The 19,884-nt window shown below is 44.3% G+C and overlaps 1 protein-coding gene across 4 annotated transcripts in view; it reads right to left on the bottom strand.

Moving 5' to 3' along the window:
- CRTAC1 (cartilage acidic protein 1) overlaps positions 1-19,884 on the bottom strand; it is a 693,808-nt gene that overhangs the window by 495,250 nt on the left and 178,674 nt on the right. For all 4 annotated transcript variants that reach the window (XM_069754016.1, XM_069754014.1, XM_069754015.1 and 1 more), the window contains exon 2: positions 5,950-6,149. In XM_069754016.1, the coding sequence (XP_069610117.1) occupies positions 5,950-6,140 (191 nt within the window). In that variant the 5' untranslated portion in view covers positions 6,141-6,149. The remainder of the gene's footprint in view (positions 1-5,949; positions 6,150-19,884) is intronic.

The raw sequence follows: 19,884 nt of genomic DNA, 5'->3' as shown, positions 1-19,884 counted from the left end.
TAAAATACTCACCCGGCTCCCTCGCAGCGACCTGTCCTCGCCGCACCTTCTCCTGTATGAGCGGTCACGTGGTGCCGCCCATTACAGTCATGAATATGCGGCTCCACCCCTATGGGAGGTGGAGCCGAATATTCATGACTAATCGGCGGCCCCACGTGACCGCTCATACAGGAGAAGCTGGCGCTGAGAGGACGCTGCGACGGAGCCGGGTAATTTATTACCAGCGGGCGGGAGCATGGATCTTTATTTAAAACAAGAAAAAAGAAAAAAAAAAGGATTTTTCATATCTTCTTTCCAGAGAACGCTGCTGGAGAGAAGATATGAATGGCGGCTTCAGCACCACGTGGGGGGGACAGCGCTTACAGTAACGCTGTCTCCTGCACGGCACACGGACTGCACACGGACAGCGTTCGTGTGCGGTACGTGTTTTACATGGACCCATTGACTTTAATGGGTCCGTGTAATCCGTGCACTCCCACGAACACTGACATGTCTCCGTGTTTTGCACACGGACACACGGTCTGTGAAAACACGCTGACATGTGCAGAGACACATTGATTTCAATGTGTCTACGTGAGTCAGTGTCTCCGGTACGTGAGGAAACTGTCACCTCACGCACCGGAGCCACTGACGTGTGAAACCGGCCTAAAACACCGCACTGACAAAATTATAATATATATATATATATATATATATATATATAGTACTGTGCAAAAGTTTTAGGCAGGTGTAGAAAAAATGCTGCAGAGAAAAATAACAAAATGAAGATAGATGATCAATATTTAGTGACCACCATTTTACCTTCACGAGTTTTTCTGGATTATACATTGGCATACAGTTCTTGAAGAATCTCAGTCTGGAAAGACCTCACAGCATAATAAACAGGGGCACTTTGATTCAGACCAGATTTTTTTGGAATAATTAAAATCTGTAGGATGAAGCTGAATCTGCCTGAATTGAATTTTGCGAAATCCGCTAACGTCTCTATATTTATAATCAGACAGAAATTTATCTAAAACTCAAGTGTAAGGATAAAATATAAGACATAAAAATGTAAAAAAAATAATACTTTTTGAGCAATGTACACCTAAAATGATAAAAAAAGAAAAAACAATGCCTAAATGTCAGAAAACGAAAAAATTTGAAAACATTTATCGGGGTGCGGAACAAAAAAAAAAAAAAAAGTTAAGGCCATTAAAGGGGTTCTTTGAAACTTTTTAAAATTTCAAAAAACTTTTTAAAACTTGGACTCATTAACCCCTTCACCCCAAAGCCTGTTTTCACCTAAGTGACAGGGCCAATTTTTACAATTCTGACCACTGTCAATTTATGAGGTCATAACTCTGAAACGCTTCAACGGATCCTGGTGATTCTGACACTGTTTTCTCGTGACATATTGTACTTCATGATAGTGGTAAAATTTCTTCGATATGACTTGCATTTATTTGTGAAAAAAACAAAAATTTGTCGGGAATTATGAAAATTTTGCAATTTTCAAACTCTTAGTTTTTATGCCCTTAAATTAGAGAGTTATATCACATAATATAGTTAATAAACAACATTTCCCACATGTCTGCTTTACATCAGCACAATTTTGGAAACATAATTTTTTTTGTTAGGACGTTATAAGGGTTAAAAGTTGACCAGCGATTTCTCATTTTTGCAACAAAATTTGCAAAACCATTTGTTTACGGACCACCTCACACTTGAAGTGACTTTGAGGGGTCTATATGACATAAAATGCCCAAAAGTGACACCATTCTAAAAACTGCACCCCTCAAGGTACTCAAAACCACATTCAAAAAGTTTATTAACCCTTCAGGTGCTTCACAGGAATTTTTTGAATGTTTAAAAAAATTGAACATTTAACTTTTTTTTCACAAAATTTTTACTTCAGGTCCTATTTGTTTCATTTTACCAAGGGTAACAGGAGAAATTGGACCACAAAAGTCGTTGTACAATTTGTCCTGAGTACGCTGATACCCCATATGTGGGGGTAAACCACTGTTTGGGCACATGGCAGAGCTCGGAAGGGAAGGAGCGCCATTTGACTTTTCAATGCAAGATTTGCTGGAATTGAGATCGGAGCCCATGTCACGATTGGAGAGCCCCTGATGTGCCTAAACAGTGGAAACCCCCACAAGTTACACCATTTTGGAAAGTAGACCCCCTAAGGAACTAATCTAGATGTGTGGTGAGCACTTTGAACCTCCAAGTGCTTCACAGAAGTTTATAATGTAGAGCCGTAAAAAAAAATTTATATTAATTTTCACAAAAAATGATCTTTTTGCCCCAAATTTTTTATTTTCCCAAGGGTAAAAGGATAAATTGGACCCCAAAAGTTGTTGTGCAATTTGTCCTGAGTACGTCGATACTTCATATATGGGGATAAACCACTGTTTGAGCGCATGGCAGAGCTCGGAAGGGAATTGAGATCGGACGCCATGTCGCATTTGGAGAGCCCCTGACGTGCCTTAACTGTGGAAACCCCCCACAAGTGACCCCATTTTGGAAAGAAGACCCCCTAAGGAACTTATCTAGATGTGTGGTGAGCACTTTTAACCCCCAATTGTTTCACTAAAGTTTAGAATGTAGCATTGTGAAAATTAAAAAATCATTTTTTTTTCCACAAAATGATGTTTTAGCCCGCAATTTTTTTTTTCACAAGGGTAACAGGAGAAATTGGACCACAAATGTTATTGTCCAATTTGTCCTGAGTACGCTGATACCCCACATGTGGGGGGGAACCACCGTTTGAGTGCATGGCAGAGCTCGGAAGGGAAGGAGCACCGTTTGAAATGCAGACTTAGATGGAATGGACTGCAGGTGTCATGTTGCATTTGCAGAGCCCCTGATGTACCTAAACAGTAGAAACCCACCACAAGTGACCCCATATTGGAAACTAGACCCCCCAAGGAACTTATCTAGATGTGTTGTGAGAGCTTTGAACCAACAAGTGTTTCACTACAGTTTATAACGCAGAGCCGTGAAAATAAAAAATATTTTTTCCACGAAAATGATATTTTATCCCCTATGTTTTTATTTTCCCAAGGGTAACAGGACAAATTGGACCCCAAAAGTTGTTTTCCAACTTGTCCTGAGAACGCTGATACCCCATATGTTGGGGGGAACCACTGTTTGGGTGCACGGCAGAGCTCGGAAGGGAAGGAGCGCCATTTGAAATGCAGACTTAGATGGATTGGTCTGCAGGCGTCATGTTGCATTTGCAGAGCCCCTGATGTACCTAAACAGTAGAAACCCCCCACAATTGACCCCATATTGGAAACTAGACCCCCCAAGGAACTTATCTAGATGTGTTGTGAGAGCTTTGAACCAACAAGTGTTTCACTACAGTTTATAACGCAGAGCCGTGAAAATAAAAAATATTTTTTTTTCCACGAAAATGATATTTTATCCCCTATGTTTTTATTTTCCCAAGGGTAACAGGACAAATTGGACCCCAAAAGTTGTTGTCCAACTTGTCCTGAGAACGCTGATACCCCATATGTTGTGGGGAACCACTGTTTGGGCACACAGGAGAACTCGGAAGGGAAGGAGCCCTGTTTTACTTTTTCAAAGCAGAATTGGCTGGAATTGAGATCGGACGCCATGTCGCGTTTGGAGAGCCCCTGATGTGCCTAAACAGTGGAAACCCCCAATTATAACTGAAACCCTAACCCCAACCCTAACCCTAGCCCTAACCCTAACCCCAACCCTAACCCTAGCCCTAGCCCTAGCCCTAACCCTAGCCCTAACCCTAGCCCTAACCCTAGCCCTAATGGGAAAATGGAAATAAATACATTTTTTTACATTTTATTATTTTTCCCTAACTAAGGGGGTGATGAAGGGGGGTTTGATTTACTTTTATAGCGTGTTTTTTAGCGGATTTTTAGGGTTGGCAGCAGTCACACATTAAAAGACGCTTTTTATTGCAAAAAATAGTTTTTGCATCACCACATTTTGAGAGCTATAATTTATCCATATTTTGGCCCACAGAGTCATATGAGGTCTTGTTTTTTGCGGGATGAGTTGACGTTTTTATTGGTAACATTTTCGGGCAGATGACATTTTTTGATCGCTTTTTATTCCGATTTTTGGGAGGCGGAATGAACAAAAACCAGCTATTCATGAATTTCTTTTGGGGGAGGCGTTTATACCGTTGCACGTGTGGTAAAATGGATAAAGCAGTTTTATTCTTCGGGTCAGTACGATTACAGCGATACCTCATTTATGTAATTTTTTTTATGTTTTGGCGCTTTTGCACAATAAAAACTATTTTATATAAAAAAATAATTGTTTTTGCATCGCATTATTCTGAGAGCTATAACTTTTTTATTTTTCTGCTGATGATGCTGTATGGTGGCTTTTTTTTTGCGGGACAAGATGACGTTTTCAGCGGTACCATGGTTATTTATATCCGTCGTTTTGATCGCGTGTTATTCCACTTTTTGTTCGCCTGTATGATAATAAAGCGTTGTTTTTTGCCTTGTTTTTTTTTTTTTTTTTTGCGGTGTTCACTGAAGGGGTTAACTAGTGGGATAGTTTTATAGAGCGGGTCGTTACGGACGCGGTGATACCAAATATGTGTACATTTATTGTTTTTTTTTTTTTTACATAAATAAATGGATTTATTGGGAAATGTTTTTTTTTTCTATTTGGGGATTTTTTTTAATTTTTTTTACACATTCTTTTTTTTTTTTTTTACTTTCTAACATTGTCCCAGGGTGGGACATCTCTGTATTAGATCAGATCGTTGATCTGACACTGTGCATAGCACACTGTCAGATCAACGATCTGACAGGGAGTTTAGCTGGCTTTCTGGCGCCTGCTCTCAGCAGGCGCCGGCTAGCCAGGTCACTTCATGACCCAGAAGGAGTCCGGCGGCCATCTTGGATCCGGGGACTCCTTCCGGGTCACCGGAGCAACGCGATCTCATTGCGTTGCTCCGGTGGGAGAGCGCAGGGAGCCCCCGTACCTGTGCGATCCCCCTCTATGCCGCTGTCACTACTGATGCGCCGATCGTGGGCATTGCTGCGGGGTGTCAGCTGTCATGTACAGCTGACACCCGCACCCGATCACCGCGGCGCTCAGCGCGAGACCGCGGTGATCGGTGCGCCGTACTAGTACTGCTGCTGGCACTAATGCAGTGCCGGCAGCGCAGTACTAGTATGGCGCATGTCACGAAGGGGTTAAAGACCCCAAATAACTTACGGTAGGTCTTATTTTGTCAATTTTACATACATTTTCAAGGCTGTTTTAAGAGTTCACATGTCGGCATTTTCCAGTTGCTTACAAACTACATTTCCTATAATGGGTGAAAGGAAGCAAAACCGGCACCAACATCAAATGTCACTATACAAGTTACCTGTACAGTCAAATGGATCCGCACCTGTTTGCAGCATTTCCTATAATGCTTACACTCCTGATTTGACAAGAAATCATGCGCAATCCCACTGAAAATGTAATCTGGACCCAATACATGACATTGGAAGTGAAAGAAAACATCAGTGATGAGTGACCTAAGGCAAAAAGTTTTCTAAAAAGATTATTATTTATTATGTACAGTATTTTTGGTTTTGGTAAACCCCTTGAAAGATTAAAACACTCATTAAAGGATGTAAACCGTGGGGACAACCTCTGTCCATACGCCATATAGATGTCATAATGGGAACTCCCGCACTTGTGATCTTCTCCTTGAATCAAAGCAGAGATACCAAGAAGTGGTTTTGGCAGACTCCGATCATTCAGGTATCACATGGACAACTATCTATCTCAATGCCCACCATACACAATGAAAGCCCCAATGGTTCGGGGTTTCCAGGCGAAGCTGTTTGCTGGAGAGCATCTCCCATATGAAATGGGATATCTTTGTTAGGACAACCCCTTTAAGAGTGAAATCACAATAGTTAGCAAGCATTATGTTAATTAGCACAATATGTTAGGACTTACCCAGCTATTACAATTTCGAAGTCTCCGTCATTGTCCACGTCAGTGATGGCCACCCCGTAGTTGAGTTGTGTTGGGTTACTCTCATAATCCGGTGGTAGAACGGTGTTGGTGACGGCTGTGAACATCGGCTCTGAACGCTGAACCCCTCCGCAGCAGAGAACAATGGAGAGCAGCAAGACGATGAGCGTCATATTTGACACCTTCAAAAGAAATCGTAGGTTCCATTCAAACTGGGTCAAAAACATTTCTAAAATAACATGGAACATCATATAGAGAACATATAAAATAAAAAATAAGAGCAACTATAAGAGCGACCCCCACAACATGGAGAAAACTATAGAAAGCGAAACCACTGAAGATTTTATTCATTGGAGCCCAGGATATGTTTTCTGGAGTCTTTATTCACAGTACCAGAGTCAACTGTCCCTATTTCTGGGGAATAAATAACCGATGCACAGCTGCAATCTGCACAGGAGCCTGCACGGAGATATTCTCAAGTGGAGTGCACACATTCAGAAAAATCACTACAACCTTCAAAGGGAGAAATAAGGAGTAATGGACAGAATGATAGAGACCTCAAGTGTTTTTATACAATGCTTTCCGCTGTGTCGACTGAAGCATTCCGTATCGTTTCCATGGACACTTCTATTGTTCTAGGGTCTTACAAAACTTTTAACAGCAGCCAGACCTTCCAGATCTCATTTCATATCTATCTATCTATCTATCTATCTATCTATCTATCTATCTATCTATCTAATCTAGCTATTTATCATCTATCGATTTATCTATCTATCTATCATGTATCTATCTACCTAATATAAATCTGTCTATAAATTTTCCTAGGTGATAATCTTCCACATTTGGGATCTCCCCACCAATCCCAAGAACGGGTCTTTGAAGTCTCTTGTTTGAATAGAGCAACAGGTAACGTCTCCATTCTACTTCTGCATTTCAGAGCATCATTCTCTTAAATGGTGGCGGTCCCAGCCGTCAGACTTTCAGGTGATGACTTGCAAACAATTGAATAACCCTCTAATAATGTTATAAAAGATTTATACCAATGGCGTCCCAACAAAAGGACATGAAACTGCTGCAAACAAGCAATGGCTAAGACAAATCACCATTCCAAACTATATTCCAACTCTTCCAAAATTGCCAGGACTGTTTGTTTTTTCAGAAACAATCCTGACAAACTAGAGGTGTCCCAAATTAAAAAAAATGTTGAGATACACAAATTTCATCCCAAAATGGGTAACCTCGACTTGAGCATGGTTGGTGCAGTCAGAGCCAGAATGAATAAAATGTCTCCAAATTAGCACACATAGTGACAGCTATGATGTAGTAAGTAAAAGGCTGAGCAGTAGATTAGGTGGGTGACTGCCTCCACATCGGATGAGTTCCCAACCCAACTGTGCAAAGCTGCTTTTAATTAGAACTGGGTCCAACCTGCCCTTTAAATTTGTAGGCAGAGGCCCAGGAGAGGCAAGTCTGATAGTGCAGGTTCCCAACTATAAAGGTCGCCTTGTCGCGGGCAGATGGGCTCACACAATTGGATCAAACTGTATGTTAAGTATCTTGATTTTATGAGGTATAGGAGTTTTATGAGCAAAGGATAGATAGATAGATAGATAGATAGATAGATAGATAGATAGATAGATAGATAGATAGATAGATAGATAGATTCACCCATGTGCCCCATAACAGTACCAGTCTGCCTCTATGGGAAGGGCACTGGATATATGTATGAGTCAGCCAACACATATTTATCAATACTTAATGCAGATTGTCGATACACCTGTAAAATTATTCAAGAATATTTAGTATCTTTCGTTTCTTTTGAATTTTTCTGTAAATTTTCCAAATATTCTTGAATATTGTTCCTGACAGATGGAGCGACGTTGCTAAAATCAGGAGACAGATGACTGCAATCCATCCCCATTACAGGTGCATTGTATGCAGAATCTGGTAAAGGCAAAAAGCAAGCAGATGAAAGTGATAGAAAACCGAGTTATTGCCTAAAAATAAAGTGCACGTCTAAAATCCAGCTTTGTCGGCGGCGGCGGCGTACAAATCCTCTTTTTCTGTATTATCTTTTCTAACAGGATATGAAGGATGCACAAAGGGAGACAGTTCGCTGCGGGTGTCTCCGATCAGTATGCCGTCTGCTGTAACCATTTCCAGTTTATGATATAGTAGGACAAGACGGGTAACATAAGGAAGCGTTAATGGAGCAGGATAGACACAAGATGTGCAGCACAAAAGGATGAAGACGACGGGCGAATGAGATGGAGAGATGATGAGAATGCTGTAAGAGCAGCAAAAATAATAAAAGATGCAAGAAGAGACAGTGAAACAAAGCAAGATCTATGGGAATGAAGATTAGATGTCAAGGTAATGCTTGATAACACAAATACAAAGAGAAGTCTGCAAAAGACTGCAATGAGAGTAGCGAGACTGGCAATGAGGGAAGCGATCAAAACAATGGGACAGAATAACTAACCGTTATGCACACTTCCGGTGCACATGATGTGCGGCACATTTACTAAAACATTATTCCCAACCAGCCAAGTAACAGTTAGTAACTTGGAGGATAACTCCTGTGGGTCATTACAGAGCCCAGTTTTGGAATCGGTGGAAGTCAAGGGGTTGGAACACTACTGATTTCGGGAACAGTGCTCTAGATTGCTCCATCAGAACAATGTGGTTGGCGTGCATGCACACTATGCTCCATTCATTCTTTATGGGACTTCTATAGATGCTTGAGTGAAGCGCTCAGCTTTTTCCGATCGTTTCATAGACATTAGAGTGGTGGGCGCATGAGGAACCACCACTCCATTTATTTTGATAGGACATTTCTGAACCCCAATACTCTGAATCAGCGGGAGTCCCAGTCGTCAATCCTCCAGTGATCAGCAAGTTATAACCTATTATTTTATAACTTTTAACCCCTTCACCCCCGGAGCTTTTTCCGCTTTTTCATTTTCGTTTTTTGCTCCCCTCCTTCCCAGAGCCATAACTTTTTTGTTTTTCCGTCAATATGGACATGTGAGGGCTTATTTTTTGCGGGACGAGATGTACTTTTGAAAGATACCATTGATTTTACCATGCCATGTAACAGAAAACGGGAAAAAAATTCCAAGTGTGATGAAATTGCAAAAAAAGTGCAATCTCACACTTGTTTTTTGTTTGGCTTTTTTGCTAGGTTAACTAAATGCTAAAACTAACCTGCCATTATGATTCTCCAGTTCATTACGAGTTCATAGACACCAAACATGTCTAGGTTATTTTTTATCTAAGTGGTGAAAAAAAATTCCAAATTTTGCTAAAAAAAAAAAAAAAAAAAATGCGCGATTTTCCGATACCCGTAGCGTCTCCAAATTTCGTGATCTGGGGTCAGGTGAGGGCTTATTTTTTGCGTGGCGAGCTGGCGTTTTTATTGGTACCATTTTGGTGTAGATACGTTCTTTTGATCGCCCGTTATTGCATTTTAATGCAATGTCGCGGCGACCAAAAAAACGTTATTTTGGCGTTTTGATTTTTTTTCTCGCTACGTCATTTAGCGGTCAGGTTAATCCTTTCTTTTTATTGATAGATCGGGCGATTCTGAAAGCGGCGATACCAAATATGTGTATGTTTGATTTTTTTTTAATTGTTTTATTTTGATTGGGGCGAAAGGGGGGTGATTTGAACTTTTATATATTTTTTTTTTTTTTTATATTTTTAATCACTTTTTTTTTTTCATTTTGGCATGCTTCAATAGCCTCCATAGGAGGCTAGAAGCATGCATAACTCGATCGGCTCTGCTACATAGAGGTGAAGTACAGATCACCTCTATGTAGCAGAAATGCAAGGTTGCTTTGAACGCCGACCACAGGGTGGCGCTCAAAGCAATCGGCCATCAACAACCATAGAGGTCTCAAGGAGACCTCTGGTTGTTATGGCGATGCACTGCTGACCCCCGATCATGTGACGGGGGTCCGCAGTGCGAGCATCTCCGGCCGCGCGGCCGGGAGCGCTAGTTAAATGCCGCTGTCAGCGCTTGACGGCGGCATTTAACTAGTTAATGGGCGCGGGCGGATCGCGATTCCGCTCGCGCTCATTGCGCGCACATGTCAGCTGTACAAAACAGCTGACATGTCGCGGCTTTGAGGTGGGCTCACCGCCGGAGCCCACCTCAAAGCAGGGGATCTGCCAGCTGACGTACTATTCCGTCAGCTGGCAGAAAGGGGTTAATGATAAGAATAACTTGGAATAACTTTTGATGTTGGGAATAACCCTTTAGGGGGATTTATCCATGCTTGCACACCAAATTTTTAATATAAAAATAAAAAAAAAAGTAATCCTCACCTGTCCGCAGTTAATCCAAAATAAAGATGTCCCACAACGAGCCCCACCTCTGCTACATCTGGTTGCCTTGCTGAGCGGTGACATGAGTAATGTGACCGCTCAGCCCGGCCTTCAGATCACACTGAGCTGAGCGGTGAGAACACAGATTATATTAATGTTAATAAATAGAAAAAAGAGGGGCTTTGTTGGGGAGTGTTTTGTACAATTAAAGGACTTTTTCTATGTGTGTCTATATTAATTTTCACTACGGGGTTAGTAATGGGGGTGTCAGATAGAAATTATTACCTCGCTTGTCAATGCACCAGGGTAGGCTGGAAGAGCTGGACAAAACACCACAATTGGCACATATAATGGACGCGGACAAACAAAATGAACAAATCATCAGCTCACCGGGTTGAGAAATGCCTGGAATGAGGGTGCGGTGCACAGAGGCTTCAGGCTGGTTTCCCGAGCAAGTGAACCGTGAAAAAGAGTGGAATATCCAGCAACAACAAAACTCATTAAAACATCACATTTATTTGTAGATTAAACCACGAAAAAGTTTAAAAAACATGTTAGCGCAATAGTTGTTGCGTTTCAAGCTACGCTAGCTCTTAACTATGACCATGATTAAGAGCTAGTGTAGCTCGAAACAAGTCGACCATTTTTGGGGAGCTCAGACATGGCCACCTGGCTCCCTACAAAGAGCGGATGTGATAGCAGTGCGCCACCACCAGCAGTGTCACAGTAATACTGTCCCGTTAAAGGGTTTAGCTGTCCATCCCCTAAACACTGGAAAGAATGATGAAATACCACCCCACCCAAGCACGAACCATGGGTCCTGAATGCCAGCATTTCAATATTCCTAGCCATTGAAATGCTATTATTCCGGCTGCTGGAGATGGACACGTTTAAAAATATTATGGTGGTCCCACTACTTTCCAAGGTGTGCTATCCCTGCCCTACATGAACATGTTGTGGACAAAATCATGTGTGCACTACGAAATGCCATCAGTGGCAAGGTCCACATAATCACTGATATGTGGAGCAGTAGGCATGGGCAGTGATGTTATATCTCCCTTACTGCCCACTGGGTAAATGTAGTGGTGGCTGGGCGTTAGGTGGAAAGTGTTTTGGCACATGTCCTATTACCACTGAGGTTTGCTGGATGTTTCTTTGTCCATGTTGCCTCCTCCTCCTACTCCGTTTCCTCCACCACTTCCTCATCTGCTCAGTGTACACCTGCGTGACAAACTTCAGCATAGCCAGCGGGAAACGACAGCAAGCTGTTCTGAAACCCATCTGTTTGGGTGTAAAAATCCCAAACTGTGTAAAAGCTGTGGACGGAGATCAAACAGCAGACCAATGAGAGGTTAGTGTCGCTGAACCTCAAACCCAAACTAGTGGTGTGTAATAACGGGTGAAATCTCGTAGCAGCTCTTTTCCTAGCTGGTTTCAGGCACATCCGTTGTCTGGCGCATTTGCTGAATTTGGTGGTGCTGAGATTCCTTATAAATTACCTCGAGATGTCAGCTCTGCATGCTGTCTGCATGCGCTTTCGGCATTCTTCCCGCTCACCGCCTATGCGACGTACCTACAAGGTGGAACTCCACCTTGCATATGCTGGAGAGACTGTGCAAGCAGCAACAGGCAATAGTTGCATTCCAGCTGAAGCACGCACGGGTGAGTCACTCTGTGGGACAACACCACCTCACGACCAATGAGTGGGTCTCCATGCTGGACGTGTGTTCCACTGCTTCGAGTACTCCAAACATGGCCAGTGCTGATAATGCCATCATCGGCATTACTATTCCACTTTTATGCCTCTTTGAAAAAACACTTCAATGATGGATAGCTGGTGGCACAGGAGGAAGAAGAGGAGGAAATGGGACCAATCAATCCATTATCAGGCCAGTAATCCACACATGCCTTTGAGGGTGGGTTCTTGTACCAACAGTGGCCAGGCACATAAATGTCCAAGGGACAGTTTTGGAGAATGAGGAGGTAGAACTGTGTTCACAGCAGGGTGGCACTCAAAGCAGCTCATGGGCATCACTGGAGTGTGGCTGGGTGATACAGAGAACACAGACGATACACCTCCCACCAAGGACAGATTGTCGTTGCCTTTGGGCAGCCTGACACAAATGAGCAAATACATGCTATGCTGCTGTGCCTGCGCAATGAACGCCATGTGTCCCGGGTTGTTACCAGTGGGGATTTCTTGGTGGCCACCCTTCTGGATCACCGCTACAAGAACAGCCTGCCATACTTATTCTATAAGTGGAGCGTGATCAGAAAATGTGGGAATACAATCGCATGCTGGTAGATAAACTTCTGATGGTTTTCCCACCTGACAGCAGGGGTTCACTGGTAGCATAAGGGAGAGGAGGAAGTCCCCAATGCAGTTAGGGCACCGACACCACCTCGAAGGAAGGGTTAGCCTGGCCGAAATGTGGAAAATCATTTTTAGCACGCCACAACATCCGGCACCACCATCTGATATGGTCCATATTAGCATGAGGCAATGTTACAACAACATGGTGGAAGAGTATGTGTCCATATATCTATACGTCCTGAGTGATGGGTCTACCCAATTTAACTTCTGGGTCTGCAAATTTGACACAAGCCCTGAGCTTGTCAATAAGGCCTTGGAGGTGCTGACTGTTGTGAATTCTGTGGCTGAATTCACTCCTGTGGTCACAAGTGGTACTGCAGCTTCTGAGCTTCCTCCCTCAGGTGTTCTGGTGAGCTCGTTAACTGCTTCATTACTTAACTCCGCCTGATGCTGCTATCCTTGCTCCTTGTCAATGTTTCAGTGTTGGATCTGAGCTTCTCCTGATTGTTCCTGTGACCTGCTGCTCTGTATAGCTAAGTGCTTTTGCTTTTTTGTTGCTTTTTTTCTGTCCAGCTTGTTTTTTGTTTTGCTGGAAGCTCTGAGATGCAAAGGGTGTACCGCCGTGCCGTTAGTTCGGCACGGTGGGTTTTTTTTTGCCCCCTTTGCGTGGTTTTGCTTTAGGGTTTTTTGTAGACTGCAAAGTTCGCTTTACTGTCCTCGCTCTGTCCTAGAATATCGGGCCCCACTTTGCTGAATCTATTTCATCCCTACGTTTTGTCTTTTCATCTTACTCACAGTCATTATATGTGGGGGGCTGCCTTTTCCTTTGGGGAATTTCTCTGGGGCAAGACAGGCCTATTTTTCTATCTTCAGGCTAGCTAGTTTCTTAGGCTGTGCCGAGTTGCCTAGGTAGTTGTTAGGCGCAATCCACAGCCGCTTTTAGTTGTGTTTAGGATAGGATCAGGTGTGCAGTCTACAGAGTTTCCACGTCTCAGAGCTCGTTCTTGTATTTTTGGGTATTTGTCAGATCACTGTGTGCGCTCTGATCGCTAAGCACACTGTGTTTCTGGATTGCCTTCATAACACCTGTCATTAGTAAACATAACAGTACAAGGAGCCAAACTAATGATTCTCAATAGAGGGAAAGAAAAAGTTCTGACATCATTTTTTTTTTTTTTTTCTGCTCTGTGTTCACTTTTTTTTTTTTCCCCCTAGACATTTGGGTGATTCTGGACACAGGTGTGGACATGGATATTCAGGGTCTGTGCTCTTCAATGGATAATCTCGTTATAAATGTACAAAAAATTCAAGATACTATTGATCAGAAATCTATGTTAGAACCAAGAATTCCTATTCCTGATTTGTTTTTTGGAGATAGAACTAAGTTTCTAAGTTTCAAAAATAATTGTAAGCTATTTCTGGCCTTGAAACCTCATTCTTCTGGTAATCCTATTCAACAGGTTTTGATTATTATTTCTTTTTTGCGCGGCGACCCTCAAGACTGGGCATTTTCTCTTGCGCCAGGAGACCCTGCATTGAGTAGTGTCGATGCGTTTTTCCTGGCGCTCGGATTGCTGTACGATGAGCCTAATTCAGTGGATCAGGCTGAGAAAAATTTGCTGGCTTTGTGCCAGGGTCAGGATGATATAGAAGTATATTGTCAGAAATTTAGGAAATGGTCAGTACTCACTCAGTGGAATGAATCTGCGCTGGCAGCTTTGTTCAGAAAGGGTCTCTCTGAGGCTCTTAAGGATGTCATGGTGGGATTTCCTATGCCTGCTGGTTTGAATGAGTCTTTGTCTTTGGCCATTCAGATCGGTCGACGCTTGCGCGAGCGTAAATCTGTGCACCATTTGGCGGTACTGCCTGAGGTTAAACCTGAGCCTATGCAGTGCGATAGGACTATGACTAGAGTTGAACGGCAGGAATACAGACGTCTGAATGGTCTGTGTTTCTACTGTGGTGATTCCACTCATGCTATTTCTGAATGTCCTAAGCGCACTAAGCGGTCCGCTAGGTCTGCCGTCATTGGTACTGTACAGTCCAAATTCCTTCTGTCCATTACCTTGATATGCTCTTTGTCGTCGTTTTCTGTCATGGCGTTTGTGGATTCAGGCGCTGCCCTGAATCTGATGGATTTGGATTATGCTAAACGTTGTGGGTTTTTTTTGGAGCCTTTGCGGTGTCCTATTCCATTGAGAGGAATTGATGCTACACCTTTGGCCAAGAATAAACCTCAATACTGGGCCCAGCTGACCATGTGCATGGCTCCTGTACATCAGGAAGTTATTCGCTTTCTGGTGTTGCATAATCTGCATGATGTGGTCGTGTTGGGGTTGCCATGGCTACAAACCCATAATCCAGTATTGGATTGGAATTCCATGTCGGTATCCAGCTGGGGTTGTCAGGGGGTACATGGTGATGTTCCATTTTTGTCGATTTCGTCATCCACCCCTTCTGAGGTCCCAGAGTTCTTGTCTGATTATCAGGATGTATTTGAAGAGCCCAAGTCCGATGCTCTACCTCCGCATAGGGATTGTGATTGTGCTATCAATTTGATTCCTGGTAGTAAATTCCCTAAAGGTCGATTATTTAATTTATCCGTGCCCGAACACGCTGCTATGCGCAGTTATGTGAAGGAATCCCTGGAGAAGGGACATATTCGCCCATCGTCATCACCACTGGGAGCAAGGTTCTTCTTTGTAGCCAAGAAGGATGGTTCGCTGAGACCGTGTATTGATTACCGCCTTCTTAATAAGATCACTGTTAAATTTCAGTATCCCTTGCCATTGTTATCTGACTTGTTTGCTCGGATTAAGGGGGCTAGTTGGTTCACTAAGATAGATCTTCGTGGTGCGTATAATCTGGTGAGAATCAGGCAAGGAGATGAATGGAAAACTGCATTCAATACGCCCGAGGGTCATTTTGAGTATCTAGTGATGCCGTTCGGACTTGCCAATGCTCCATCTGTGTTTCAGTCTTTTATGCATGACATCTTCCGTGAGTATCTGGATAAATTCCTGATTGTTTACTTGGATGACATTTTGATCTTCTCAGATGATTGGGAGTCTCATGTGAAGCAGGTCAGAATGGTTTTTCAGGTCCTGCGTGCTAACTCTTTGTTTGTGAAGGGATCAAAGTGTCTCTTCGGTGTGCAGAAAGTTTCATTTTTGGGGTTCATCTTTACCCCTTCTACTATCGAGATGGATCCAGTTAATGTCCAAGCCATCCAGGATTGGATTCAGCCGACATCTCTGAAAAGTCTGCAAAAGTTCCTGGGCTTTGCTAATTTTTATCGTCGCTTCATCTGTAATTTTTCTAGCATTGCCAAACCATTGACCGATTTGACCAAGAAGGGTGCTGATTTGGTTAATTGGTCTTCTGCTGCTGTGGAAGCTTTTCAGGAGTTGAAGCGTCGTTTTTGTTCTGCCCCTGTGTTGTGTCAGCCAGATGTTTCTCTTCCGTTCCAGGTCGAGGTTGATGCTTCTGAGATTGGAGCAGGGGCGGTTTTGTCACAGAGAGGTTCTGATTGCTCAGTGATGAAACCATGTGCTTTCTTTTCCAGGAAGTTTTCGCCCGCTGAGCGTAATTATGATGTGGGCAATCGAGAGTTGCTGGCCATGAAGTGGGCATTCGAGGAGTGGCGTCATTGGCTTGAAGGAGCTAAGCATCGCGTGGTGGTATTGACTGATCATAAGAACTTGACTTATCTCGAGTCTGCCAAGCGCTTGAATCCTAGACAGGCCCGTTGGTCGTTATTTTTTGCCCGCTTCGACTTTGTGATTTCGTACCTTCCGGGCTCTAAAAATGTGAAGGCGGATGCTCTGTCTAGGAGTTTTGTGCCCGACTCTCCGGGTTTATCTGAGCCAGCGGGTATCCTCAAGGAAGGAGTCATTGTGTCTGCCATCTCCCCTGATTTGCGGCGGGTGCTGCAAAAATTTCAGGCGAATAAACCTGATCGTTGTCCAGCAGAGAAACTGTTCGTCCCTGATAGGTGGACTAATAAACTTATCTCTGAACTTCATTGTTCGGTGTTGGCTGGTCATCCTGGAATCTTTGGTACCAGAGAGTTAGTGGCTAGATCCTTCTGGTGGCCATCTCTGTCACGGGATGTACGTACTTTTGTGCAGTCCTGTGGGATTTGTGCTAGGGCTAAGCCCTGCTGTTCTCGTGCCAGTGGGTTGCTTTTGCCCTTGCCGGTCCCAAAGAGGCCTTGGACACATATTTCGATGGATTTCATTTCTGACCTTCCCGTTTCTCAAAAGATGTCAGTCATTTGGGTGGTCTGTGATCGCTTTTCTAAAATGGTCCATCTGGTGCCCTTGGCTAAATTGCCTTCCTCCTCTGATTTGGTACCTTTGTTCTTTCAGCATGTGGTTCGGTTGCATGGCATTCCTGAGAATATTGTTTCTGACAGAGGTTCCCAGTTTGTTTCAAGGTTTTGGCGAGCCTTTTGTGGTAGGATGGGCATTGACCTATCCTTTTCCTCGGCTTTCCATCCTCAGACTAATGGCCAGACCGAACGAACCAATCAGACCTTGGAAACATATCTGAGATGTTTTGTTTCTGCAGACCAGGATGATTGGGTGTCCTTTTTGCCGTTGGCTGAGTTCGCCCTTAATAATCGGGCCAGCTCGGCTACCTTGGTTTCTCCATTTTTTTGCAATTCTGGGTTCCATCCTCGTTTCTCTTCAGGACAGGTTGAGTCTTCGGACTGTCCTGGTGTGGATTCTGTGGTGGATAGGTTGCAGCAGATCTGGACTCAGGTAGTGGACAATTTGATCTTGTCCCAGGAGAAAGCTCAACTTTTCGCTAATCGCAGACGCCGTGTGGGTCCCCGACTTCGTGTTGGGGATCTGGTTTGGTTATCTTCTCGTCATATTCCTATGAAGGTTTCCTCTCCTAAATTTAAACCTCGTTTTATTGGTCCGTATAGGATTTCTGAGGTTCTCAATCCTGTGTCTTTTCGTTTGACCCTCCCAGACTCCTTTTCCATACATAATGTATTCCATAGGTCGTTGTTGCGGAGATACGTGGCACCTATGGTTCCATCTGTTGAGCCTCCTGCCCCGGTTTTGGTGGAGGGGGAATTGGAGTATATTGTGGAGAAGATTTTGGATTCTCGTGTTTCTAGACGGAAACTCCAGTATCTGGTTAAATGGAAGGGTTATGCTCAGGAAGATAATTCCTGGGTTTTTGCCTCTGATGTTCATGCTTCCGATCTTGTTCGTGCCTTTCATGCGGCTCATCCTGGTCGGCCTGGGGGCTCTGGTGAGGGTTCGGTGACCCCTCCTCAAGGGGGGGGTACTGTTGTAGCTGGAAGCTCTGAGACGCAAAGGGTGTACCGCCGTGCCGTTAGTTCGGCACGGTGGGTTTTTTTTTGCCCCCTTTGCGTGGTTTTGCTTTAGGGTTTTTTGTAGACTGCAAAGTTCGCTTTACTGTCCTCGCTCTGTCCTAGAATATCGGGCCCCACTTTGCTGAATCTATTTCATCCCTACGTTTTGTCTTTTCATCTTACTCACAGTCATTATATGTGGGGGGCTGCCTTTTCCTTTGGGGAATTTCTCTGGGGCAAGTCAGGCCTATTTTTCTATCTTCAGGCTAGCTAGTTTCTTAGGCTGTGCCGAGTTGCCTAGGTAGTTGTTAGGCGCAATCCACAGCCGCTTTTAGTTGTGTTTAGGATAGGATCAGGTGTGCAGTCTACAGAGTTTCCACGTCTCAGAGCTTCCAGCAAAACAAAAGACAAGCTGGACAGAAAAAAAGCAACAAAAAAGCAAAAGCACTTAGCTATACAGAGCAGCAGGTCACAGGAACAATCAGGAGAAGCTCAGATCCAACACTGAAACATTGACAAGGAGCAAGGATAGCAGCATCAGGCGGAGTTAAGTAATGAAGCAGTTAACGAGCTCACCAGAACACCTGAGGGAGGAAGCTCAGAAGCTGCAGTACCACTTGTGACCACAGGAGTGAATTCAGCCACAGAATTCACAACAGCTGGCCTGCCTGGCGGTAAGTGTACTGTCGGAACGAGTTCTTAGCATGGGATGTGATCACAGGCAAGCGCATCAGACTGTCTACAGCCTAAGTGGGCAATCTCGCACTCATTAAAATGAACAAGGCGTGGATCCCACAGGACTTGTCTGTGTTAGGACTGGCGGAACGCACCAAGACAGGTGACAAAGATGCGTTCGCAGTCCGGGGTCCACCGTGCAGGTGAGAACCTGCTGCTAGCAATTTGCAGACTATATAGCGGTACACTAAAGTAAACACGCGTGGGTTAAACCTCACCCAGCGTGAGGAAAGCGATCCTGTTAATTCACAGGACCGCAATACCGCACTAGAGTGCGAGCAAGTGGCCAGCGGACTTAACCCCAGAAGGGATTGAAGCCCGATTAGGCCCTTGCTGGCACAACACCGCAACTGGGTGTGTAGAGAACCTTCAGAAATATAAGCGCACAAGTGCGCGAGCGATGCCGCACTAACGGACGCCACTAACCACCCAGACTTGGGTATGGAAAGCGCAAGGCAGGCGCACGGCGCCGTACTGGCAGGCACAGCTACAGGACGCTGTGATGTGTGTTTAGTGTAGTAAGCTAAGTCGGGCGCTAGATAGCAGCCGTACACCTTCCGCGAACAGACATTCAATAGGGAAGGGGTAACCAAGAACGACTTGCACTCACACATACACACATATCAATTGTAAGACAATACTAGCGCATGGCCGTGCGGTCATGCGCAGTTTATATAGCTGCAGAACAGGAAATGGCTATAGAACTTTTGCCCTTCTAGGACCTGCCAAGAGGACCAATGGAATGTGCCGCAGAGCCTGAGCACATGACCCTCGATCTCCAACGGGAGATCTTGCCCTGGGCATGCTCAGTGTGTGCAGATAAGGACTTAGTCCCAGAGAAGTCCGCTCGCTGCTGACCAGAATAGGCTTCAAAGGCAGAAGCTGGAGAAGCAGCAATAACTCTTCTCACAGAGTCAGACTGAGCGAGACGCTGGGATCGACGTCCCTGCTGAGCAGACTCCACTGCGGCTGGAGGGGAATGGGAGACCGCAGCGGAGACGGATCGAGATTCCCCCTGTGCAGCAGAGGAAACTCGACTCCTAACATTACCCCCCCTCCTAGGGCCCCCCCCTCCTTGGGCCTCGCTACGCTCGAAGGCAGCAATGAGCTGTGGGGCCCGAATGTTTTCAGCAGGCTCCCAAGACCTGTCCTCTGGACCATAACCCTTCCAATCCACCAAATAAAACTTTTTGCCGCGTACCAC

The sequence above is a fragment of the Ranitomeya imitator genome, chromosome 2 (genome assembly GCF_032444005.1).
Source record: "Ranitomeya imitator isolate aRanImi1 chromosome 2, aRanImi1.pri, whole genome shotgun sequence".
Lineage (NCBI taxonomy): Eukaryota > Metazoa > Chordata > Amphibia > Anura > Dendrobatidae > Ranitomeya > Ranitomeya imitator.
The sequence above is the reverse complement of the archived record's forward strand: the minus strand, read 5'-3'. Positions and strand labels throughout refer to the sequence as shown.